We start from the raw sequence: 28,000 nt of genomic DNA, 5'->3' as shown, positions 1-28,000 counted from the left end.
CCCTACTACACCCGTTGTTTTGCTTTGTTTGTGTTTTTAAATACAAAATCTCTTACCAAGAACAAAGCCTATCTGGATTGCCTTTTCTTTAACTTGGGCATCAGATTCGGCAATATAAGAGCACCGTCTGCTAAAAGAGTACGCCAACACCGAGGCAACCTTAACTCCATGATCCATTAAAGCTTGAAAGCAGTGGTGCAGTAAATGTCTGCAAAACATGTACAACAAAAACAACTCAATAAAAAAAGAATTACACAAACAGGCAAACTTTATAACAAGCGGTTTCACTGTTCATTGTAACATACTGGGATATATTTTATGTACAGGCATAATATACGGAAAAACCATTGCAAATTAAAATTACATGTTGAGTCTCCCATATTCAAAATTCTGAAGTACTGAATATTACGAAATAAAGAATTTTTTGAGCGAGACCGAGAGTGACACCTTTGCTTTCTGATGCTTTAATGTACACAACTTTGTATAATGCACAAAACTATAAAAAATAAGATTTTAAACATACCGGTAAATCTTTTTCTCCTAGTCCGTAGAGGATGCTGGGGATTCCGTAAGGACCATGGGGAATAGACGGGCTCCGCAGGAGACATGGGCACTATAAAGAAACTTTAGAATGGGTGTGCACTGGCTCCTCCCTCTATGCCCCTCCTCCAGACCTCAGTTAGAGAAACTGTGCCCAGAGGTGACGGACAGTACGAGGAAAGATTTTGTTAAACCAAGGGCAAGATTCACACCAGCCCACACCGTATAACCTGGAATATACGAACCAGTCAACAGTATGAAACAGAACAGCATCAGTCAAAGACTGAACAAACCTGTAACATAACCCTTATGCAAGCAATAACTATATACAAGTCTTACAGAATGTCGTCCGCACAGGGACGGGCGCCCCGCATCCTCTACGGACTAGGAGAAAAAGATTTACCGGTAGGTTTAAAATCTTATTTTCTCTTACGTCCTAGAGGATGCTGGGGACTCCGTAAGGACCATGGGGATTATACCAAAGCTCCCAAACGGGCGGGAGAGTGCGGATGACTCTGCAGCACCAATTGAGCAAACATGAGGTCCTCATCAGCCAGGGTATCAAACTTGTAGAATTTAGTAAAAGTGTTTGAACCCGACAAAGTCGCCGCTCGGCAAAGCTGTAAAGCCGAGACCCCTCGGGCAGCCGCCCAAGAAGAGCCCACCTTCCTAGTGGAATGGGCCTTAACCGAATTAGGTAACGGCAATCCAGCCGTAGAATGAGCCTGCTGAATCGTGTTACAGATCCAGGAGCAATAGTCTGCTTAGAAGCAGGAGCGCCAACCTTGTTGGCTGCATACAGGACAAACAGGGCCTCCGTTTTCCTAACCCTAGCCATTCTGGCTACATAAATTTTCAAAGCCCTGACCACATCAAGGGACTCGGAATCCACCAGGTCCCTTGTAGCCACAGGCACCACAATAGGTTGGTTCATATGAAAAGAGGAAACCACCTTAGGCAAAAATTGAGGACGAGTCCGCAACTCAGCTTTATCCACATGGAAAATCAGATGGGGCTTTTGTGAGACAAAGCCGCCAACTCACCTTGCAGATGCCAAGGCCAACAACATAACCACTTTCCAAGTGAGATACTTTAATTCCACGGTTTTAAGAGGCTCAAACCAGTGAGACTGAAGGAACTGTAACACCACGTTAAGGTCCCATGGTGCCACTGGGGGCACAAAAGGAGGCTGGATATGCAGCACTCCCTTCACAAAAGTCTGGACTTCTGGGAAAGAAGCCAATTCCATCTGAAAGAAAATGGACAGGGCCGAAATTTGTACATTAATGGAGCCTAATTTTAGGCCCAAATTCACTCCAGTCTGTAGGAAGTGGAGAAAACGGCCCAGATGGAATTCTTCCGGAAGAGCATTCTTGGTCTCACACCAAGACACATACTTCCTGCAGATACGGTGATAATGTTTCGCTGTCACCTCCTTCCTAGCCTTTATCATAGTAGGAATGACCTCATCCGGAATGCCCTTTCCAGCTAGGATCCAGCGTTCAACCGCCATGCCGTCAAACGCAGCCGCGGTAAGTCTTGGAACAGACAGGGCCCCTGTTGCAACAGGTCTTCTCTGAGAGGAAGAGGCCACGGATCTTCTGTGAGCATTTCCTGCAGATCCGGATACCACGCCCTTCGAGGCCAATCTGGTACAATGAGTATTGTCTGTACTCCTTTTCGTCTGATGATTCTCAATATTTTTGAGATGAGAGGAAGAGGAGGGAACACATAGACCGACTGAAACATCCACGGTGTCACCAGGGCGTCCACAGCTACCGCCTGAGGGTCCCTTGACCTTGCACAATACCTCGGAAGCTTCTTGTTGAGGTGTGACGCCATCATGTCTATTTGAGGCAGTCCCCACTCACTTGCAATCTCTGTAAAGACTTCCTGATGAAGTCCCCACTCTCATGGATGGAGATCGTGTCTGCTGAGGAAGTCTGCTTCCCAGTTGTCCACTCTCGGAATGAAGACTGCTGTCAGAGCGCTTACATGATATTCCGCCCAGCGAAGAATTCTGGTGGCTTCTGCCATTGCCACTCTGCTCTTTGTTCCGCCTTGGCGGTTTACATGAGCCACTGCTGTGACGTTGTCTGATTGAATCAGAACCGGTAGGTCGCGAAGAACATTCTCCGCTTGACGCAGGCCGTTGTATATGGCCCTCAATTCCAGTACGTTGATGTGTAGACAAGCCTCCTGGCTTGACCACAGTCCCTGGAAGTTTCATCCCTATGTGACTGCTCCCCATCCTCGGAGGCTCGCGTCCGTGGTCACCAGAACCCAGTCTTGAATGCCGAACTTGCGACCCTCTAGAAAGTGAGCACTCTGCAGCCACCACAAGAGAGACACCCTGGCCCTGGGGGACAGGCCGATCATCTGATGAATATGTAGATGTGATCCGGACCACTTGTCCAGAAGGTCCCACTGAAAGGTTCTCGCATGGAACCTGCCGTACGGAATGGGCTCGTAAGACGCCACCATCTTTCCCAGAACTCGAGTGCATTGATGGACCGACACCCTTTTTGGCTTTAACAGGTCCCTGACCAAGTTCTGGAGTTCCTGGGCCTTTTCCAACGGGAGAAAAACCCTTTTTTGTTCCGTGTCCAGAATCATGCCAAAGAAAGGCAATCGGTCGTTGGAACCAACTGTGACTTTGGTAGATTGAGAATCCAACCGTGCTGCTGCAACACCCTCAGGGAGAGTGATACGCTGTTCAGCAACTGTTCTCTCAATCTCGCTTTTATCAGGAGATCGTCCAAGTATGTGATAATTGTGACTCCCTGCTTGCGCAGGAGCACCATCATTTCTGCCATTACCTTGGTGAAAATCCTCGGGGCCGTGGAAAGCCCAAATGGCAACGTCTGAAATTGGTACTGACAGTCCTGTACAGCAAATCTCCGGAACGCCTGATGAGGAGGATATATGGGGACATGAAGGTATGCATCTTCTATGTCCAGGGACACCATATAATCCCCCCCCTTCAGGCTGGCGATGACCGCTCTGAGCAATTCCATCTTGAATTTGAACCTCTTCAAGTATAGGTTAAAGGATTTTAAAATCAGAATGGGTCTGACCGAACCGTCCGGTTTCGGGACCACAAACAGGGTTGAGTAGTACCCCGTCCCCTGTTGAAGCAGGGGAACTTTGACCACCACTTGTTGAAGACACAGTTTTTGAATTGCATTTAAAACTATATCCCTCTCTGGGGAAGAAGCTGGTAGGGCCGATTTAAAAAAACGGCGAGGAGGCACCTCTTCGAATTACAGCTTGTAACCCTGGGAAACAATGTCTACTGCCCAGGGATCCACCTGTGACTGAACCCAGACGTGGCTGAAAAGTCGAAGACGTGCCCCCACTGGGGCGGACTCCCTCAGAGCAGCCCCAGCGTCATGCAGTTGATTTTGTAGAAGCCGGGGAGGACTTCTGCTCCTGGGAACTAGCTGTAGTTGGCAGCTTTTTCCCTCTGCCCTTACGTCTGGCGAGAAAGCAAGATCCCCGTACGCTTTTGGATTTATGCGACCGAAAGGACTGCATCTGATAATGTGGCGTTTTCTTTGGCTGTGAGGAAACATCAGGTAAAAAGATGGATTTATCTGCAGTAGCTGTAGAAACCAGGTCCGTGAGACCTTCCCCAAATAAGTCCTCACCCTTGTAAGGCAAAACCTTCATATGCCTCTGAGTCGGCATCACCCGTCCATTGGCGGGTCCACAGGGCTCGCCTAGCAGAAATCTCCATGGCGTTGGCTCTGGAACCCAGTAGGCCAACGTCTCTCTGAGCATCTCTCATATATAGGACAGCATCCTTAATATGACCCAAGGTCAATAAAAATAAGAATTTACTTACCGATAATTCTATTTCTCGGAGTCCGTAGTGGATGCTGGGGTAACTGAAAGGACCATGGGGAATAGCGGCTCCGCAGGAGACAGGGCACAAAAAAGTAAAGCTTTTACCAGATCAGGTGGTGTGCACTGGCTCCTCCCCCTATGACCCTCCTCCAGACTCCAGTTAGGTACTGTGCCCGGACGAGCGTACACAATAAGGGAGGCAATTTGAATCCCGGGTAAGACTCATACCAGCCACACCAATCACACCGTACAACTTGTGATCTAAACCCAGTTAACAGTATGATAACAGAAAGAGCCTCTTAAAGATGGCTCCTTAACAATATAACCCGAATTTGTTAACAATAACTATGTACAGTATTGCAGATAATCCGCACTTGGGATGGGCGCCCAGCATCCACTACGGACTCCGAGAAATAGAATTATCGGTAAGTAAATTCTTATTTTCTCTATCGTCCTAAGTGGATGCTGGGGTTCCTGAAAGGACCATGGGGATTATACCAAAGCTCCCAAACGGGCGGGAGAGTGCGGATGACTCTGCAGCACCGAATGAGAGAATTCCAAGTCCTCTTTTGCCAGGGTATCAAATTTGTAGAATTTTACAAACGTGTTTTCCCCCGACCACGTAGCTGCTCGGCAGAATTGTAATGCCGAGACCCCTCGGGCAGCCGCCCAAGATGAGCCCACCTTCCTTGTGGAATGGGCCTTAACAGATTTAGGCTGTGGCAGGCCTGCCACAGAATGAGCAAGTTGAATTGTGTTACAAATCCAACGAGCAATCGTCTGCTTAGAAGCAGGGGCACCCAACTTGTTGGGTGCATATAGTATCAACAGCGAGTCAGATTTTCTGACTTCAGCCGTCCTTGAAATGTATATTTTTAAGGCTCTGACAACGTCCAACAACTTGGAGTCCTCCAAGTCGCCAGTGGCCGCAGGCACCACAATAGGTTGGTTCAGGTGAAACGCTGATACCACCTTAGGGAGAAAATGCGGACGAGTCCTCAGTTCTGCCCTATCCGAATGGAAGATTAGATAAGGGCTTTTATAAGATAAAGCCGCCAATTCAGATACTCTCCTGGCGGAAGCCAGGGCCAGTAACATAGTCACTTTCCATGTGAGATATTTAAAATCCACCTTTTTCAATGGTTCAAACCAATGGGATTTGAGGAAATCTAAAACTACATTTAGATCCCACGGTGCCACCGGAGGCACCACAGGAGGCTGTATATGCAGTACTCCTTTAACAAAAGTCTGTACCTCAGGAACGGAGGCCAATTCTTTTTGGAAGAATATTGACAGGGCCGAAATTTGAACCTTAATAGATCTCAATTTGAGACCCATAGACAATCCTGATTGTAGGAAATGTAGGAAACGACCCAGTTGAAATTCCTCCGTCGGAACACTCCGATCCTCGCACCACGCGACATATTTTCGCCAAATGCGGTGATAATGTTTCGCGGTGACTTCCTTCCTTGCCTTAATCAAGGTAGGAATGACTTCTTCTGGAATGCCTTTCCCTTTTAGGATCTGGCGTTCAACCGCCATGCCGTCAAACGCAGCCGCGGTAAGTCTTGAAAGAGACAGGGACCCTGTTGTAGCAGGTCCCTTCTCAGAAGTAGAGGGCACGGGTCGTCCGTGACCAACTCTTGAAGTTCCGGGTACCAAGTCCTTCTTGGCCAATCCGGAGCCACTAGTATTGTTCTTACTCCTCCTCACCGTATAATCTTCAATACCTTTGGTATGAGAGGCAGAGGAGGAAACACATATACTGATTTGTACACCCAAGGTGTTACCAGTGCGTCCACAGCTATTGCCTGTGGATCTCTTGACCTGGCGCAATACTTGTCCAGTTTCTTGTTGAGGCGAGACGCCATCATGTCTACCATTGGTCTTTCCCAACAGTTTATTAGCATGTGGAAGACTTCTGGATGAAGACCCCCCTCTCCCGGGTGAATATCGTGTCTGCTGAGGAAGTATGCTTCCCAGTTGTCCACGCCCGGGAAGAACACTGCTGACAGTGCTATTACGTGATTCTCCGCCCAGCGAAGAATCTTGGCAGCTTCTGCCATTGCACTCCTGCTTCTTGTGCCGCCCTGTCTGTTTACATGGGCGACCGCCGTGATGTTGTCCGACTGAATCAACACCGGTTTTCCTTGCAGGAGTGGTTCCGCCTGGCTTAGAGCATTTTAGATTGCTCTTAGTACCAGAATGTTTATGTGAAGAGACTTTTCCAGGTTCGTCCATACCCCCTGGAAGTTTCTTCCTTGTGTGACTGCTCCCCAACCTCTCAGGCTGGCGTCCGTGGTCACCAGGATCAAATCCTGTATGCCGAATCTGCGGCCCTCCAATAGATGAGCCTTTTGCAACCACCACAGAAGATATACCCCTGTCCTTGGCGACAGGGTTATTCGCAGGTGCATCTGAGGATGCGACCCTGACCATTTGTCCAACAGATCCCTTTGGAAAATTCTTGCATGGAATCTGCCGAATGGAATTGCTTCGTAAAAAGCCACCATTTTTCCCAGGACTCTTGTGCATTGATGTACAGACACCTTTCCTGGTTTTAGGAGGTTCCTGACAGGTCGGATAACTCCTTGGCTTTTTCCTCGGGAAGAAAAACCTTTTTCTGAACCGTGTCCAGAATCATCCCTAGGAACAGCAGACGTATCGTCGGAAAACAGCTGCGATTCTTGGAATATTTAGAATCCAGTCGTGCCGTCGAAGAACTACTTTAGATAGTGCTCTTCCGACCTCCAACTGTTCTCTGGAACTTGCCCTTTTTAGGTCGTGCAAGTAAGGGATAATTTAGATGCCTTTTTTCTTTGAAGAAACATCTTTTCGGCCATTACCTTGGTAAAAAGGCCCGGGGTGCCGTGGATAATTCAAACGGCATCGTCTGAAACTGATATTGACAGTTCTGTACCACGAACCAGAGGTACCCTTGATGAGAAGGACAAAATTTGGACATGGAGGTAATCCTTGATGTCCAGGGACACCATATAGTCCCCTTTTTTCCGGTTCGCTATCACTGCTCCGAGTGACTTTATCTCGATTTGAACCTTTTATGTAAGTGTTCAAAACATTTTAGATTTAGACTATGTGTCACCAAGCCGTCTGGCTTCAGTACCACAATATAGTGTGGAAAAATAATACCCTTTTCCTTGTCGTAGGAGGGGTACTTTGATTATCACCTGCTGGATATACAGCTTGTGAATTGTTTCCAATGCTGCCTCCCTGTCGGAGGGAGCCGTTGGTAAAGCAGACTTCAGGAACCTGCGAGGAGAAGATGTCTCGACTCTCCAATCTTTACCCCTGGGATAATACTCGTACGATCTAGGGGTCAACTTGCGAGTGATCCCACTGCGCCCTGAGACTCTTGAGACTACCCCCCCACCTTGAGTCCGCTTGCACGGCCCCAGCGTCATGCTGAGGACTTGGCAGACGCGGTGGAGGGCTTCTTTTCCTGGGAAAGGGCTGCCTGCTGCAGTCTACTTCCCTTACCTCTATGTCTGGGCAGATATGACTGGCCTTTTGCCTGCATGCCCTCATGGGAAAGGAAAGATTGAGGCTGAAAAGACGGTGTCTTTTTTAGCTGAGATGTAACTTGGGGTAAAAAAGGTTGGATTTCCCAGCTGTTGCTGTGGTCCCCAGGTCCGATGGACCGACCCCCAAATAACTCCTTCCCTTTATACAGCAATACTTCCATCTGCCGTATGGGATCTGTATCACCTGACCACTGTCGTGTCCCTGACATCTTCTGGGAGATATGGACAACGCACTTATCTTGATGCCAGAGAGCAAATATCCCTCTGTGCATCTCACATACATATATATAGAATGCATCCTATTAAATGCTCTACATGAATAAAATATTTTCAGTCAGGGAATCCGACCAAGCCAACCCAGCACTGCATCTCCAGGCTGATGGCGATCGCTGGTCGCAGTATAACCACCGTATGTGTGTATATACTTTTTAGGATATTTTTCCAGCTTCCTATCAGCTGGCTCCTTGAGGGCGGCCGTATCTGGAGACGGTAACGCCACTTGATAAGCGTGTGAGCGCCTTATCACCCTAAGGGGTGTTTCCCAACGTACCCTAATTTCTGGCGGGAAAGGGTATAACGCCAATATTTGCTATCGGGGTAACCCTACGCATCATCACACACTTCATTTTATTTTATCTGATTCAGGAAAAACTACAGGTAGTTTTTTCACTCCCACATAATACCCTTTCTTGTGGTACTTGTAGTATCAGAAACACGTAACACCTCCTTCATTGCCCTTAACGTGTGGCTCTAATGAGAAATACGTTTGTTTATTCACCGTCGACACTGTATTCAGTGTCCGTGTCTGTGTCTGTGTCGACCGACTGAGGTAAATGGGCGTTTTTAAAACCCCTGACGGTGTTTCTGAGACGCCTGGACCGGTCCTAATAGATTGTCGGCCGTCTCATGTCGTCAACCGACCTTGCAGCGTGTTGACATTCTCACGTAATTCTCTAAATAAGCCATCCATTCCGGTGTCGACTCCCTAGAGAGTGACATCACCATTACAGGCAATTTCTCCGCCTCCTCACCAACATCGTCCTCATACATGTCGACACACACGTACCGACACACAGCACACACACCGGGAATGCTCTGACAGAGGACAGGACCCACTAGCCCTTTGGGGAGACAGAGGGAGAGTCTGCCAGCACACACCAAAAACGCTATAATTATATAGGGACAACCTTATATAAGTGTTTCTCCCTTATAGCATCTTTTATATATATACAATATCGCCAAAATCAGTGCCCCCCCTCTCTGTTTTAACCCTGTTTCTGTAGTGCAGTGCAGGGGAGAGCCTGGGAGCCTTCTCTCCAGCTTTTCTGTGAGAGAAAATGGCGCTGTGTGCTGAGGAGATAGGCCCCGCCCCTTTTTCGGCGGCCTCGTCTCCCGCTATTTTTGAAGTTAGGCAGGGGTTAAATATCTCCATATAGCCTCTGTGGGCTATATGTGAGGTATTTTTTGCCTCTAATAAGGTTTTTATTTGCCTCTCAGAGCGCCCCCCCCAGCGCTCTGCACCCTCAGTGACTGTTGTGTGAAGTGTGCTGAGAGGAAAATGGCGCACAGCTGCAGTGCTGTGCGCTACCTTTATGAAGACTCAGGAGTCTTCAGCCGCCGATTTTGGACCTCTTCTCTCTTCAGCGTCTGCAAGGGGGCCGGCGGCGCGGCTCCGGTGACCATCCAGGCTGTACCTGTGATCGTCCCTCTGGAGCTAGTGTCCAGTAGCCAAGCAGCAAATCCACTCTGCACGCAGGTGAGTTCACTACTTCTCCCCTAAGTCCCTCGTTGCAGTGATCCTGTTGCCAGCAGGACTCACTGTAAAGTAAAAAACCTAAGCTAAACTTTCTCTAAGCAGCTCTTTAGGAGAGCCACCTAGATTGCACCCTTCTCGTTCGGGCACAAAATCTAACTGGAGTCTGGAGGAGGGTCATAGGGGGAGGAGCCAGTGCACACCACCTGATCTGGTAAAAGCTTTACTTTTTTGTGCCCTGTCTCCTGCGGAGCCGCTATTCCCCATGGTCCTTTCAGGAACCCCAGCATCCACTTAGGACGATAGAGAAATGGTATCTTTATCCAGTGTCTCAATTTCAGCAGACAAGGTATCTGTCCACGCTGCTACAGCGCTACAAACCCAAGCCGACGCTATCGCCGGTCTGAGTAATGTACCAGTATGCGTGTAAATCGATTTCAAGGTAGTCTCCTGTCTGCGATCAGCAGGATCCTTGAGGGTTGCGGTATCTTGAGACGGCAGCGCCACCTTTTTGGATAAGCGCGTCAACGCTTTGTCCACCCTGGAGGAGGATTCCCACCGTATCCTGTCCTTAGCCGGGAAAGGATACGCCATAAGAATCCATTTGGGAATCTGCAGTTTCTTGTCTAGAGTTTCCCAAGCCCTTTCAAACAACTCATTTAGCTCATGTGAAGGGGGGAAAGTAACCTCCGGTTTCTTTTCTTTAAACATGTTGACCCTCGTGTCAGGTACAGAGGGGTCGTCTGTGATATGCAACACATCTTTTATTGCTATAATCATATAATTAATACTTTTTGCCAATTTTGGCTGCAACCTCGAATCATCGTAGTCGACACTGGAGTCAGAATCCGTGTCGGTATCAGTGTCTACTACTTGGGATAGTGGGCGTTTCTGAGACCCAGAAGGGCCCTGTGACATAGTGAAAGGCAGGGATTGACTCCCTGTACTTTCCCTCGACTCCGCTTTGTCCAACCTTTTGTGTAATAAATTCACATTTGCATTTAAAACATTCCACATATCCACCCAATCAGGTGAGGGCATTGCCGACGGAGACACCACACTCATTTGCTCCACCTCCTCCCTAGAAGAGCCTTCCGCTTCAGACATGCCGACACACACGTACCGACACCCCACACACTCAGGGAAAGCTCTAATCTGGAGACAGGTCCCCAACAAGGCCCTTTCGAGAGACAGAGAGAGAGTACGCCAGCACACACCCAGCACCAATGACCCTGGAAACACAATTCCTAGATAGATAGATACACACACACACACACACACACACACACACACACATATATATATATATATATATATATATATATATATATTACACACACACACACACACACACGTATATGTATATATATATATATATATATATATATATATATATATATATACACACACATATACACACACATATACACACACATATATACATACACCGCTCAAAAAAATAAAGGGAACACTAAAATAACACAGCCTAGATCTGAATGAATTAAATATTCCTATTAAATACTTTGTTCTTTACGTAGCTGAATGTGCGGACAACAACAGGCTGATCCAACTTTGATGTAATGTCCTTAAAACAAGTCAAAATGAGTCTCAGTAGTGTGTGTGGCCTCCACGTGCGTGTATGACCTCCCTACAACCCACACAAGTGGATCAGGTAGTGCAGCTCATCCAGGATGGCACATCAATGCGAGTTGTGGCAAGGTGGTTTGCTGTGTCCGTCAGCGTAGTGTCCAGAGCATGGAGGCGCTACCAGGAGACAGGCCAGTACATCAGGAGACGTGGAGGAGGCCGTAGGAGGGCAACAACCCAGCAGCAGGACCGCTACCTCCGCCTTTGTGCAAGGAGGAACAGGAGGAGCACTGCCAGAGCCCTGCAAAATGACCTCCAGCAAGCCACAAATGTGCATGTGTCTACTGAAACGATTAGAAACAGACTCCATGAGGGTGGTATGACGGCCCAACGTCCACAGGTGGGGGTTGTGCTTACAGCCCAACACTGTGCAAGACGTTTGGCATTTGCCAGAGAACACCAACATTGGCAAATTCGCCACTGGCGCCCTGTGCTCTTCACAGATGAAAGCAGGTTCTCACTGAGCACATGTGACAGACGTGACAGAGTCTGGAGACACCAAGGAGAACCAGGAAAGAGACACAAGTAACAGCCAAATCCAAATTGGATTTGGCTGTTACTTGTGTCTCTTTACTGGTGGCTGCAGGTTCAAATTTAACAGACCCTGCATACAAACTGAAGAGTCTGCAATCAGGTTCATTAACTAGCTGAATACCCTTAAAGGCGTATGCATTTATGCTTGGTTTTACCATCCTACAACTACTCTGGGTGAATTATCCATCTCTATTAAAAGTTGGTCCTATATATATGGGCTATGGATGTTTTATATCCATGAAGGCCTTTGTTCCTTTTTTTGTGATACCATACAGAAACCCCTGATGAAGTCGTTCTGACGAAACGCGTTGGGTCTTATCGGTTACGGTCTCTTATCTAGTTCATCAGTACACCCTACAGAATATACACCTATAAGGGTGAGGGTGTTCTTTAAAGGCTTGAACAGAAAACCTATTGACTGTATCTGGATGTATTTCTTTTAAGAATGTTTATATGAATGTATGGAACCTTTTATTTGTAAAAAAATGTTCATATGAATTTATGGAATTCTATATGGTTTTTTTTTAATAAAAACAAATTGGTATCATATCTAATTTAGGCCATTCTGGCCGTCTTTTTGTTCGGGTGTCTTCTCTGGTGTGAGGGTATACTTGCAGGTGATACCAGTCATAAGTATCCACACCGTGGAAGAACAGCTACTGGAAATACTAAAATCTGAGTGTTATAAAGTTATACCAAGCGCAATTGGTTATTGTTTTGTTTATATATATATATATATATATATATATATATATATATATATATATATATATATATATATATATATATATATATATAGCGCTTTTTTATATACTGACTGCACCAAAATTATGTGCCCCCCCCTTCAAAGCCCTCTGTCACCGTGTTCAGCAGGGGAGAGTCCGGGGAGCCAGCTTCTCAGCATATAATAATGCCACAGCTTAATATACAATTATTTATGCCAGCCAAGAGGATTATTGCAGCCCAGGGCACCCCCCCTGCGTCCTGCACCCATCCGTGCCTCTATCGTGTGTGTGTGAGCAATGGCGCGCAGCGTTACCTCAGTGAAGATCCGAAGTCTTCTACCGCCTGTGAAGCCTTCTTTCTTCGTATACTCACAAGGCTTCTATCTTCCGGCGCGGCTCTGGGACGAACGGCTAGGGTGAGACCTGCGTTCCGATCCCTCTGGAGCTAATGGTGTCCAGTAGCCTAAGAAGCAGAGCCTAACACTGAAGTAGGTCTGCTTCTCTCTCCTCAGTCCCACGACGCAGGGAGCCTGTTGCCAGAAGGACTCCCTGAAAATAAAAAACCTAACAAAATTCTTTTTTACAGAGAAGCTCAGGAGAGCTCCCCTGAAAGCACCCAGTCTCCTCTGGGCACAGGATCTAACTGAGGTCTGGAGGAGGGGCATAGAGGGAGGAGCCAGTGCACACCCATTCTAAAGTTTCTTTATAGTGCCCATGTCTCCTGCGGAGCCCGTCTAATCCCCATGGTCCTTACGGATTCCCCAGCATCCTCTAGGACGTAAGAGAAATATTGTATATAATTACCTTCAGGTTATGTGTATAGATGTGTCCTCAAACATCTTGCCTCAAAGGGCGGGATTCAATTCTTTTCACCCCTTCCCACACCTGTTCTGTTTCTGCCCTCAGGGACGTGGTATCATTATTTCAGCTCGCTACCCCCGAAGTAGCGAGGCACCCAGCCCTTTACACAGCTAAACCAGATTACTGCGGGCGCAATATGCGCGATTACTGAGATCATTTAGAAAATAAGAATTTACTTACCGATAATTCTATTTCTCGGAGTCCGTAGTGGATGCTGGGGTTCCTGAAAGGACCATGGGGAATAGCGGCTCCGCAGGAGACAGGGCACAAAAGTAAAGCTTTTCCGATCAGGTGGTGTGCACTGGCTCCTCCCCCTATGACCCTCCTCCAGACTCCAGTTAGGTACTGTGCCCGGACGAGCGTACACAATAAGGGAGGAATTTTGAATCCCGGGTAAGACTCATACCAGCCACACCAATCACACCGTACAACTTGTGATCTAAACCCAGTTAACAGTATGATAACAACAGGAGCCTCTGAAAGACGGCTTCCTACAACAATAACCCGATTTTTGTAACAATAACTATGTACAAGTATTGCAGAATAATCCGCACTTGGGATGGGCGCCCAGCATCCACTACGGACTCCGAGAAATAGAATTATCGGTAAGTAAATTCTTATTTTCTCTATCGTCCTAGTGGATGCTGGGGTTCCTGAAAGGACCATGGGGATTATACCAAAGCTCCCAAACGGGCGGGAGAGTGCGGATGACTCTGCAGCACCGAATGAGAGAACTCCAGGTCCTCTTTTTGCCAGGGTATCAAATTTGTAGAATTTTACAAACGTGTTCTCCCCCGACCACGTAGCTGCTCGGCAGAGTTGTAATGCCGAGACCCCTCGGGCAGCCGCCCAAGATGAGCCCACCTTCCATGTGGAATGGGCATTTACATATTTTTTGCTGTGGCAAGCCTGCCACAGAATGTGCAAGCTGAATTGTACTACAAATCCAACGAGCAATAGTCTGCTTAGAAGCAGGAGCACCCAGCTTGTTGGGTGCATACAGGATAAACAGCAAGTCAGATTTCCTGACTCCAGCCGACCTGGAAACTATATTTTCAGGGCCCTGACAACATCCAGCAACTTGGAGTCCTCCAAGTCCCTAGTAGCCGCAGGTACCACAATAAGCTGGTTCAGGTGAAACGCTGACACCACCTTAGGGAGAAACTGGGGACGAGTCCACAGCTTTGCTCTGTCCGAATGGACAATCAGATATGGCTTTGTGAGATAAAGCCGCCAATTTTGACACTCGCCTGGCCGAGGCCAGGACCAACAGCATGGTCGCTTTCCATGTGAGACATATCAAATCCACAGATTTGAGTTGTTTAAACCAATGTGATTTTAGGAATCCCAAACTACGTTGAGATCGCCCAGTGCCACTGGAGACATCAAAAGGGGGTTGTATATGCAGTACTCCCTTAACAACTTCTGGACTTCAGGAACTGAAGCCAATTTCTTTCTGGAAGAAAATCGACCGGTCGAAATTTGAACCTTAATGGACCCCAATTTGAGACCCATATACACTCCTGTTTGCAGGAAATGTAGGAATTAACCTAGTTGAAATTCTTCCGTGGAGCCTTCCTGGCCTCACACCATGGAACACATTTTCACCTAAGCAGTGATAATGTTGTGCGGTCACCTCCTTCCTGGCTCTGACCAGGGTAGGGATGACCTCTTCCGGAATGCCTTTTTCCCTTAGGATCCGGCGTTCACCCGTCAACGCGGCTGCGGTAAGTCATGGAACAGACATGATTCTTGCTGAATCAAGATCCTTTCTAGTATCTCTTGAAGTTCCGGGTACCAAGTTCTTCTTGGCCAAACCGGAGCCACGAGTATAGTTCTTACTCCTCTCCTTCCTATCATTCTCCATACACTGGGTATGAAAGGCAGAGGAGGGAACACATACACCGACTGGTACACCCACGGTGTTACCAGAGCGTCCCAGCTATTGCCTGAGGGTCTCTAGACCTGGCGCTTCATGTGGGACGCCATTATAACCACCTTTGGTCTTTCCCAACGGTTTACAAACATGTGGAAACTTCCAGATGAAGTTCCCACTTTTCCGGGTGGAATTCATTCATGCTGAGGAAATCTTCCTAGTTGTCCACTCCCGGAATGAACACTGCTGACAGTGTTATCACATGATTTTTCGCCCAGCGAAGAATCCTTGCTGTCATTGCCCTCCTGCTTCTTGTGCCGCCCCGTCTGTTTACGTGGGCGACTGCCATGATGATGTCCTACTGGATCAGCACCGGTTGACTTTGAAGCAGAGGTCTTCCTAGGCTCAGAGCATCGTAACTTGCCCTTAGCTCCAGTATATTCATGCGGAGAGAAATCTCCAGACTTGACCACACTTCCTTGGAAATTTCTTCCCTGTGTGACTGTTCCCCAGCCTCTCAGACTGGCATCCGTGGTCACCAGAACACAGTCCTGAATGCTGAATGTGCTGCCCTCTAGAAGATGAGCACTCTGCAGCCCCCACAGAAGAGACACCCTTGTCCTTGAGACAGGGTTATCCGCTGATGCATCTGAAGATGCGATCCGGACCATTCGTCCCGCAAATCCCCCTGAAAAGTTTTTGCGTGAGATCTGCCGAATGGAATCGCTTCGTAAGAAGCCACCATTTTTCCCAGGACTCCTGTGCATTGATGCACTGATACTTGGCCTGGTTTTAGGAGGTTTCTGACTAGGTCGGATAACTCCCTGGCTTTCCCCTCCAGGAGAAATACCTCTTTCTGGACTATGCCCAGAATCATTCCTAGGAACAGCAGACGTATCATCGGAAAACAGCTGCGATTTTTGGAATATTTAGAATCCACTCGTGCTGTCGTAGAACTACTTTAGATAGTTCTTTTCCGACCTCCAACTGTTCTCTGGAAACTTGCCCCTTTCAGGATATCGTCCAAGTAAGGGATAATTAAGATGCCTTTCTTCTTTTAAGAATCATCTTTTCGGCCATTACCTTGGTAAAGGCCCGGGGTGCCGTGGATAATTCAACGGCAGCGTCTGAAACCGATATTGACAGTTCTGTATCACGAACCAGAGGTACCCTTGTTGAGAAGGGCAAATTTGGACATGGAGGTAATCCTTGATGTCCAGGGACACCATATAGTCCCCTTTTTTCCGGTTCTCTATCACTGCTCTGAGTGACTCCATCTTGATTTGAACCTTTTTATGTAAGTGTTCAAAGATTTCAGATTTAGACTATGTCTCACCAAGCCGTCTGGCTTCAGTACCACAATATAGTGTGGAAGACTAATACCCTTTTCCTTGTTGTAGGAGGGGTACTTTGATTATCACCTGCTGGAAATACAGCTTGTGAATTTTTTCCCAATACTGCCTCCCTGTCGGAGGGAGCCGTTGGTAAAGCAGGCTTCAGGAACCTGCGAGGAAAAAATGTCTCGACTCTCCAATCTGTACCCCTGGGATAATACTTGTACGATCTAGGGGTCAACTTGCGAGTGATCCCACTGCGCGCTGAGACTCTTGAGACTACCCCCCCACCTCACCTGGGTCCGCTTGCACGGCCCCAGCGTCACGCTGAGGACTTGGCAGACGCGGTGGAGGGCTTCTTTTCCTGGGAAGGGGCTGCCTGCTGCAGTCTACTTCCCTTTCCTCTATGTCTGGGCAGATATGACTGGCCTTTTGCCCGCTTGCCCACATGGGAAACGGAAGGATTGAGGCTGAAAAGACAGTGTCTTTTTCTGCTGAGATGTAACTTGGGGTAAAAAGGTTGGATTTCCCAGCTGTAGCCGTGGCCCCCAGGTCCGATGGACCGACCCCAAATAACTCCTTCCCTTTATACGGCAATACTTCCATGTGCCGTATGGGATCTGTATCACCTGACCACTGTCGTGTCCATGACATCTTCTGGGAGATATGGACAACGCACTTATCTTGATGCCAGAGTGCAAATATCCCTCTGTGCATCTCGCATACATATATATAGAATGCATCCTATTAAATGCTCTATATCAATAAAATATTTTTAGTCAGGGAATTCGACCAAGCCAACCCAGCACTGCATCTCCAGGCTGATGGCGATCGCTGGTCGCAGTATAACCACCGTATGTGTGTATATACTTTTTAGGATATTTTTCCAGCTGCCTATCAGCTGGCTCCTTGAGGGCGGCCGTATCTGGAGACGGTAACGCCACTTGATAAGCGTGTGAGCGCCTTATCCACCCTAAGGGGTGTTTCCCAACGCGCCCTAACTTCTGGCGGGAAAGGGTATAACGCCAATATTTGCTATCGGGGTAAACCCACGCATCATCACACACTTCATTTTATTTTTTTTGATTCAGGAAAAACTACAGGTAGTTTTTTCACTCCCACATAATACCCTTTTTTGTGGTACTTGTAGTATCAGAAATATGTAACACCTCCTTCATTGCCCTTAACGTGTGGCCCTAATGAGGAATACGTTTGTTTATTCACCGTCGACACTGGATTCAGTGTCCGTGTCTGTGTCTGTGTCGACCGACTGAGGTAAATGGGCGTTTTTTTTTAAAAACCCCTGACGGTGTTTCTGAGACGCCTGGACCGGTACTAATTGTTTGTCGGCCGTCTCATGTCGTCAACCGACCTTGCAGCGTGTTGACATTTTCACGTAATTCCCTAAATAAGCCATCCATTCCGGTGTCGACTCCCTAGAGAGTGACATCACCATTACAGGCAATTTCTCCGCCTCCTCCAACATCGTCCTCATACATGTCGACACACACGTACCGACACACAGCACACACACCTGGAATGCTCTGACAGAGGACAGGACCCCACTAGCCCTTTGGAGAGACAGAGGGAGAGTTTGCCAGCACACACCAAAAAACGCTATAATTACATAGGGACAACCTTATATAAGTGTTTCTCCCTAATAGCATCTTTATATATATATTTATATCGCCAATTAGTGCCCCCCTCTCTGTTTAAACCCTGTTTCTGTAGTGCAGTGCAGGGGAGAGCCTGGGAGCCTTCTCTCCAGCCTTTCTGTGAGAGAAAAAATGGCGCTGTGTGCTGAGGAGATAGGCCCCGCCCCTTTTCCGGCGGGCTCGTCTCCTGCTCTTTAGTGAAGTTTGGCAGGGGTTAAATATCTCCATATAGCCTCTGGGGGCTATATGTGAGGTATTTTTAGCCAGTATATAGGTTTACATTTGCCTCCCAGGGCGCCCCCCCCCAGCGCCCTGCACCCTCAGTGACAGCGTGTGAAGTGTGCTGAGAGGAAAATGGCGCACAGCTGCAGTGCTGTGCGCTACCTTTAGAAGACTGTCAGAGTCTTCAGCCGCCGATTCTGGACCTCTTCTAACTTCAGCATCTGCAAGGGGGCCGGCGGCGCGGCTCCGGTGACCATCCAGGCTGTACCTGTGATCGTCCCTCTGGAGCTGATGTCCAGTAGCCAAGAAGCCAATCCATCCTGCACGCAGGTGAGTTCACTTCTTCTCCCCTCAGTCCCTCGTTGCAGTGATCCTGTTGCCAGCAGGACTCACTGTAAAATAAAAAACCTAAGCTAAACTTTCTCTAAACAGCTCTTTAGGAGAGCCACCTAGAATTGCACCCTTCTCGGCCGGGCACAAAAATCTAACTGGAGTCTGGAGGAGGGTCATAGGGGGAGGAGCCAGTGCACACCACCTGATCGGAAAAGCTTTACTTTTGTGCCCTGTCTCCTGCGGAGCCGCTATTCCCCATGGTCCTTTCAGGAACCCCAGCATCCACTAGGACGATAGAGAAAGGATATTCGGCGTGATATATCATTTGAATCCCACCCAAAATGTAATGTAGCGGGAGATGCCTGGCGTGAGTGAGCTGAGAGGACCCATGTTACGCCGTTAGTGTTGGGTACCTTGTAAATAAGACGCACAAGCAGACACTGGCGATTAAAATAGGAGACATGCCTAGGTTCTGTGTGCGACCGCGCCTGTATCTCCATACAAAATGTTACATTACAGTGTTTAGTAGGAAAACACTGTAGTGTACTATTTCATATACAGATACAGCCGCTGTCGCACACAGAATATAGGCATGCTGCATATCATTTTAATCAGCAAAATCTGCTTTTGCATCCTATTCGCATTTTGCAAATAAGATGCATTAAATGAAAAAGTCAACCAAAAAAAGATGCTCAGCACTACCAAGTCATGCCATGGCATTTCGTGACTAGAAGGGCTGTTTAATGTGCAGCGAGGCTAGATGTCAGTGGACACATCTGCATATGGTGGGTTAAAAAAAAAAAAAAAAAAAACACATTCTGTGTTCAGACTTTACTCACCTCTTATCTAATGCACGTAGTACTTTGGCGAAAACTTCCAATTCACAGAATTCACTACCAAGCTGGCACAATCTGCCTTGCTGGTAAAGCTGAAAAGAAAAGATTTGACAATTAGTGAACAGGATATGAAGAATGGCCGTTACAGTGGATCAAAATTACTTTGTCAAAGATAAACAAGACACCCTGTGACTCCGTGACAGATAGTTAATGTTAAACCAGGTACACACTAGACGATATGCTCCATCAGCGATATAGTCAGTGTTTGCCCTTAAACTCCTGTGCAAACAAGAGTGCATACACACTAGACAAAATCATTCAGAAATGTTGTTATCGTCCATATTGTTTAATAATATCGCCTAGTGTGTACCCAGCTTAAGTCACAGGGAAGTTTTCTTCTAAACTAAAATGGTTTACTTATCTCCATAAAATAAGTACAATGCTTAAAAGAAAAAAAGTGCCTGGTACAATAGAGTTGCTTGGAGTTTGAAAAAAGTCCACACAGAGTAAGAGGTCCATTTACATGAACGGTTACTGCAATTGCAAAACCACACAAAACATTATCTTCTCTTATTTCTCACATAAATCAATACAAGAGCTTCAATAAAAGTGTCTTTGGTGGAGTTTTCTTTTTAGCAAGCACCAGTTGAAAACAAAGATAATATTTGAGCCATGAAAACTATATACACAGTGGCAGGTAGGAAGTTTGACTGGGGCAGTACACCTGGCAAACCATAATGCAGGCATGTCCTAAGGCGAGCTCAGGGAGGACAGGACAGAAATGGCAACTTGGGAAACAAAGTTTGACAATACGGCTTAAATCGTTGCCTTGCAGCATAGGTGGTAGCCACAGCACCTTTACCCATGGTATAGCTGCACACCTGAGTTAGTTCTGTAATTGAACTACTTTTTTTTTATTTTACCTAAATACAGTAATCCAATTATGTGTTAATTTGACATTTGTACAATCTTTGGGGCAGTCAATTGTTTTGTGAGCGCCTAAATGTATTGGGCGTCCACGGGGCTATACAATTGTTGCCCCCGTATGCGCGACCATTGTACAGAGTTTAGCCGCGTGAAGAGGCTAAACCCGTCTAAAGTACAGGTTAGGGAGCTCAAATTCCCATTTATAATAATTTAACTATTTCATTGAGCGCCATATAGTAGCAGCCTGGGAGAAAAAATAAGAATTTACTCACAGGTAATTCTATTTCTCGTAGTCCGTAGTGGATGCTGGGTACTCCGTAAGGACCATGGGGAATAGCGGGCTCCGAAGGAGACTGGGCACTCTAGAAAGATTTATGACTACCTGGTGTGCACTGGCTCCTCCCACTATGACCCTCCTCCAAGCCTCAGTTAGGACACTGTGCCCGGACGAGCAGACATAATAAGGAAGGATTTAGAATCCCGGGTAAGACTCATACCAGCCACACCAATCACACCGTACAACTCGTGATACTATATCCAGTTTGACAGTATGAAAACAACTGAGTCTCTCAACAGATGGCTCAACAATAACCCTTTAGTTAACAATAACTATTTACAAGTATTGCAGACAATCCGCACTTGGGATGGGCGCCCAGCATCCACTACGGACTACGAGAAATAGAATTACCGGTGAGTAAATTCTTATTTTCTCTAACGTCCTAGTGGATGCTGGGAACTCCGTAAGGACCATGGGGATTATACCAAAGCTCCCAAACGGGCGGGAGAGTGCGGATGACTCTGTAGCACCGAATGAGAGAACTCCAGGTCCTCCTCAGCCAGGGTATCAAATTTGTAGAATTTTGCAAACGTGTTTGCCCCTGACCAAGTAGCTGCTCGGCAAAGTTGTAAAGCCGAGACCCCTCGGGCAGCCGCCCAAGATGAGCCCACCTTCCTTGTGGAATGGGCATTTACAGATTTTGGCTGTGGTATGCCTGCCACAGAATGTGCAAGCTGAATTGTACTACAAATCCAGCGAGCAATAGACTGCTTAGAAGCAGGAGCACCCAGCTTGTTGGGTGCATACAGGATAAACAGCGAGTCAGAGTTTCTGACTCCAGCCGTCCTGGAAACATATATTTTCAGGGCCCTGACAACGTCTAGCATCTTGGAGTCCTCCAATTCACTAGTAGCCGCCGGCACCACAATAGGCTGGTTCAGGTGAAACGCTGACACCACCTTAGGAAGAAATTAGGGACGAGTCCTCAATTCTGCCCTATCCATATGGAAAATCAGATAAGGGCTTTTACATGATAAAGCCGCCAATTCTGACACTCGCCTGGCTGAAGCCAAGGCCAATAACATGACCACTTTCCACTTGAGATATTTTAGATCCACGGTTTTTAGTGGCTCAAACCAATGTGATTTTAAGAAAACTCAACACCACGTTAAGATCCCAAGGTGCCACAGGGGGCACAAACGGGGGCTGAATATGCAGCACTCCTTTCACAATGTCTGAACTTCAGGTACTGAAGCTAATTCTTTTTGAAAGAAAATCGACAGAGCCGAGATCTGTACTTTAATGGAGCCTAGACTTAGGCCCATATTCACTCCTGCTTGCAGGAAATGTAGAAATCGACCTAGTGGAAATTCCTCTGTTGGGCCTTTTTGGCCTCGCACCATGCAACATATTTCCGCCACATGCGGTGATAATGCTTTGCCGTAACATCTTTCCTGGCTTTAATAAGCGCAGGAATGACTTCTCCGGAATACCCTTTTCCTTCAGGATCCGGCGCTCAATCGCCATGCCGTCAAACGCAGCCGCGGTAAGTCTTGGAACAGACAGGGCCCCTGCTGAAGCAGGTCCTGTCTGAGCGGCAGAGGCCATGGGTCCTCTGATATCATTTCCTTAAGTTCCGGGTACCAAGCCCTTCTTGGCCAATACGGAACCACGAGTATCGTTCTTACTCCTCGCCATCTTATTATTCTCAATACCTTTGGTATGAGAAGGCAGAGTAGGGAACACATAAACCGACTGGTACACCCACGGTGTCACTAGAGCGTCCACAGCTATCGCCTGAGGGTCCCTTGACCTGGCGCAATATCTCTTTAGCTTTTTGTTGAGGCGGGACGCCATCATGTCCACCTGTGGCCTTTCCCAACGGTTTACCAACAGCAGGAAGACTTCTGGATGAAGTCCCCACTCTCCCGGGTGTAGGTCGTGTCTGCTGAGGAAGTCTGCTTCCCAGTTGTCCACTCCCGGAATGAACACTGCTGACAGTGCTAGTACGTGATTTTCCGCCCATCGGAGAATCCTTGTGGCTTCTGCCATTGCCATCCTGCTTCTTGTGCCGCCCTGTCGGGTCACATGGGCGACTGCCGTGATGTTGTCTGACTATCAGTACCGGCTGGTTTTGAAGCAGGGGTCTTGCCTGACTTAGGGCATTATAAATGGCCCTCAGTTCCAGAATTTATATATAGGGAAGTCTCCTGACTTGACCATAGGCCCTGGAAGTTTCTTCCCTGTGTGACTGCTCCCCAGCCTTGAAGGCTGGCATCCGTGGTCACCAGGACCCAGTCCTGTATGCCGAAACTGCGGCCCTCTAGAAGAGGAGTACCCTGCATCCACCACAGTAGAGACACCCTGGTCCTTGGAGACAGGGTTATCATTTGATGCATTTGAAGATGCGATCCCGACCACTTATCTAAGAGGTCTCACTGGAAGGTCCTCGCATGGAACCTGCCGAATGGAATTGCTTCGTATGAAGCCACCATTTTTCCCAGGACTCGTGTGCAACGATGCACCGATACCCTTTTTGGTTTTAGGAGGTCTCTGACTAGAGATGACAGCTCCTTGGCTTTCTCCTGCGGGAGAAACACTTTTTTCTGTTCTGTGTCCAAAATCATCCCCAGGAACAGTAAGCGAGTGGAAGGAACCAGCTGTGACTTTGGAATGTTCAGAATCCAGCCATGCTGTTGTAGCACCTCCTGAGATAGTGCTACTCCGACCAGTAACTGCTCCCTGGACCTTGCCTTTATAAGGAGATCGTCCAAGTATGGGATAAATAAAAACTCCCTTTTTTTTTTTTGAAGGAGTATCATCATTTCTGCCATTACCTTGGTAAACACCCTCGGTGCCGTGGACAGTCCAAACGGTAGTGTCTGGAATTGGTAATGGCCATCCTGTACCACAATCTGAGGTACTCCTGGTGAGGAAGGTAAATAAAGACATGCAGGTAAGCATCCTTGATGTCCAGGGATACCATGTAATCCCCCTCGTCCAGGCTTGCAATAACCGCCCTGAGCGATTCCATCTTGAACTTTGTTATGTAAGTGTTCAAGGATTTCCATTTTAAAATGGGTCTCACCGAACCGGCTGGTTTCGGTACCACAAACAGTGTGGAATAGTAACCCCGTCCTTGTTGAAGTAGGGGCACCTTGACTATCACCTGCTGGGAATACAGCTTGTGAATTGCCTCTAGCACAGCCTCCCTGCCTGAGGGAGTTGTCGGCAAGGCAGATTTAAGTAAACGGCGGGGGGGAGACGCCTCGACTTCCAGCTTGTACCCCTGAGATACTACTTGAAGGATCCAGGGATCCACCTGTGAGCGAGCCCACTGATCGCTGAAATTTTTGAGGCGGCCCCCCACCGTACCTGGCTACGCCTGTGGAGCCCCCGCGTCATGCGGTGGACTCAGAGGAAGCAGGGGAAGAATTTTGATTCTGGGAACTGGCTGCTGGTGCAGCTTTTTCCCTCTTCCCTCGTTTGACCCGCCTGCTTTTGAAGCCGAAAGGACTGTACCTGATAATACAGTGCGTTTCTTAGGCTGTGAGGAAACCTGAGGTAAAATATTTTCATCCCAGCTGTTGCTGTGGATACGAGGTCCCAGAGACCATCCCCAACCAATTCCTCACCCTTATAAGGCTCTATGTGCCTTTTAAAGTCAGCATCACCTGTCCAGTGTCGGGTCTCCAATACCCTCCTGACAGAATGGACATTGCAATAATTCAGGATGCCAGCCGGCAAAATATTCCTCTGTGCATCCCTCATATATAAGACGACGTCTTATGTTCGCAAAATAGTATCCCTGTTTGAAGGGGGTACAGACCACGCTGCAGCAGTCTGCAGGTCTCAGTCTAGTACCTGAGTGTGTAATTACAGACTTCAGGATAGCCTCCTGCTATTTATCAGCAGGTACCTTCAAAGTGGCCGTATCCTAAGACGGCAGTGCCACCTTGACAAACGTGTGAGCGCCTTATCCACCCTAGGGGATATCTCCCAGCGTAACTTATCCTCTGGCGGGAAAGGGTACACCATCAGTAACTTGTTAGAAATTACCAGTTTCTTATCGGGGAAACCCACGCTTTTTCACACTTCATTCACTCATTTGATGGGGGAACAAAACACTGCCTGCTTTTTCTCCCCACACATAAAACCCTTTGTTTTTAGTGGTACTTGGGTTAATGTCAGAAATGTGTAACACATTTTATATTGCCGGGATCATGTAACGGATGTTCCTAGTGGATTGTGTATATGTCTCAACCTCGTCGACACTGGAGTCAGACTCCGTGTCGACATCTGTGTCTGCCATCTGAGGGAGCGTTGATGGCCTTTGAGACGTCTGGGCAGGCGCGGGCTGAGAAGCCGGCTGTCTCATAGCTGTTACGTCATCCAGCCTTTTATGTAAGGAGTTGACACTGTCGGTTAATACCTTCCACCTATTCATCCACTCTGGTGTCGGCCCCAGGGGCGACATCTCATTTATCGGCATCTGCTCCGCCTCCACATAAGTCTCATCAAACATGTCGACACAGCCGTACCGACACACCGCACACACACAAGGAATGCTCCAATGAGGACAGGACCCACAAAAGCCCTTTGGGGGGACAGAGTGAGAGTATGCCAGCACACACCAGAGCGCTATATAATGCAGGGACTAACTGAGTTATGTCCCCTATAGCTGCTTTTATATAATTTATACTGCGCCTAAATTTAGTGCCCCCCCTCTCTGTTTTAACCCTGTTCTGTAGTGTAGACTGCAGGGGAGAGCCAGGGAGCTTCCCTCCAACGGAGCTGTGAGGGAAAAATGGCGCCAGTGTGCTGAGGAGATAGGCTCCGCCCCTTTTTCGCGGACTTTTCTCCCGCATTTTTATGGAATCTGGCAGGGGTTAATATACATCCATATAGCCCTGGGGGTTATATGTGATGTATTTTTGCCAGCCAAGGTGTTTATATTGCTGCTCAGGGCGCCCCCCCCCCCCCCAGCGCCCTGCACCCTCAGTGACCGGAGTGTGTGGTGTGCATGAGGAGCAATGGCGCACAGCTGCAGTGCTGTGCGCTACCTTGGTGAAGACTGATGTCTTCTGCCGCCGTTTTTCCGGACCTCTTCTTGCTTCTGGCTCTGTAAGGGGGACGGCGGCGCGGCTCCGGGACCGAACACCAAGGACTGGGCCTGCGGTCGATCCCTCTGGAGCTAATGGTGTCCAGTAGCCTAAGAAGCCCAATCCGGCTGCAAGCAGGCGAGTTCGCTTCTTCTCCCCTTAGTCCCTCGCTGCAGTGAGCCTGTTGCCAGCAGGTCTCACTGAAAATAAAAAACCTAAATCTATACTTTCTTTCTAAGGGCTCAGGAGAGCCCCTAGTGTGCATCCAACCTCGGCCGGGCACAAGATCTGAGGCTTGGAGGAGGGTCATAGTGGGAGGAGCCAGTGCACACCAGGTAGTCATAAATCTTTCTAGAGTGCCCAGCCTCCTTCGGAGCCCGCTATTCCCCATGGTCCTTACAGAGTTCCTAGCATCCACTAGGACGTTAGAGAAACAATTGAATTCCCCTCATTGGGGTCGATTCAATTGTTTGTGACGTTAATGGCGCCGGTAAGGATGTCCCTGCGCTATTCAATTCAGCAAGCTGCTTTGCCCGAGAATACCCTGTTAAAGGCACGAGAACGGGCACTGACCGACATAAGTGACCCACCGTGATGCTTATTTGCGCAGCTCTAGGGCACAAAACAGCATCACAGCACTAATTTTACTGGATTTCTGCTAGCGCCCCTCGAAGTCTGCGAGTAGATATCCACTAGTAGGCCAAAACAGCAGGCTGAATCGAATCGTGCCGGGACGACCTTCCTGGCGCTATTCACTTTGCAATTAATTGAATCGACCACAATGTCTTAAATCTGAAGGTACCAAAAAGGATAAAACTTTACTGCAAAACAACCAGAGACAGAAAGGATTTACGGATCAAGTTATCTAAATGTAGATATTTAAATGTAAATATCCATATTTACTAAGCACAGAAACTGAAAAGGACATAGTCAGTTTCCTGCTAAGCCATTCACACAAAAAGTAGAAAACTAAACTGCTGTGTTTGCACAGAAATGACCCGTGGAGATGGCTTTAAATGAAGAGAGACAATTGGTACATGACTATGATTACATGTATTGTCTTGAGATACAGACCAGAGTGTGATAGAAGCACCAGATCAGAGAGCGAAACCCCACGCTGGAAAGAGGAACTGCACAGATTGTGACAGGTGCAGGGTGTGAAAATGAACACTATAGAGAGTGCAAACAAGTTAGATCCGCTTACATAGCATCACACTTAGGCTGTGTACACACTTGCTGATAACACATTACATGTGACATTGTGCAAACCCCCCCCCCCCCCTCCCCCAATGCAAACAATATCGTTCATACACACTGAACGATAGTTTGCTTCTAGTCAGTGACAGCATGCACCCACATCTAGGTGTATGCAGTCTAGTACAATAACTTTAGATTTCAAGGTGAAAAATAAAGATATTGCACATAGTTAACGACCTGGGGAAGCACGCATCGTTAACAATATAGTGAGTACACACTGGATGATGTGAGCGATATAGCGTCCGTTCCGCCAGATGGGAAGATATATCTGGTGCATATCGCCAAGTGTGTACTCAGCCTTACATATTATACAAAGAAATTGATGCTTGGAAGCATTTCACTGGTATTATCAAGTGTTTTGTTTGTTTGTTTGTTTTTTTAAATGGTTGTGTAGCACCCTCTAATATCATCCAACACAAAAAGGTGCTCTGCCAAATCAATTAATTTAATGACAGAACTCTGAGGTCAACACTTCTTACCCAAGTCTTATTACATAACACCATTGGTCTGCTGAGTTCACTATAGTACTCCAGGTTCCTCCACCAATAAGAATTCAGCTAGGAACGTAGTTTCCCGATTTTTTTTGGATCAGGAAGACAATCGGTCCGATTATTCAACTAGAGGAAGGTTCCGATATCTTTGCTACATACTTTGTTATATATGAAAAATTGGCCTATTCCTCGATACATTGGCCGACGGGGGAAAAAAAAAAAAACCAAATTGGGTTTAC

The 28,000-nt window shown here is 47.5% G+C and overlaps 1 protein-coding gene across 1 annotated transcript in view; it reads right to left on the bottom strand.

The window, feature by feature from the left end:
* The window catches only part of APPBP2 (amyloid beta precursor protein binding protein 2), a 205,289-nt gene that overhangs the window by 99,681 nt on the left and 77,608 nt on the right, over positions 1–28,000 (bottom strand). The window contains exons 2-3 of the mRNA XM_063954013.1: positions 19,711–19,799; positions 57–208 (exon numbers count right to left, since the gene is read on the bottom strand). Of these exons, the coding sequence (XP_063810083.1) occupies positions 57–208; positions 19,711–19,799 (241 nt within the window). The remainder of the gene's footprint in view (positions 1–56; positions 209–19,710; positions 19,800–28,000) is intronic.

Source organism: Pseudophryne corroboree, chromosome 2, assembly GCF_028390025.1.
Source record: "Pseudophryne corroboree isolate aPseCor3 chromosome 2, aPseCor3.hap2, whole genome shotgun sequence".
Taxonomy (NCBI): Eukaryota; Metazoa; Chordata; class Amphibia; order Anura; family Myobatrachidae; genus Pseudophryne; species Pseudophryne corroboree.
The sequence above is the reverse complement of the archived record's forward strand: the minus strand, read 5'-3'. Positions and strand labels throughout refer to the sequence as shown.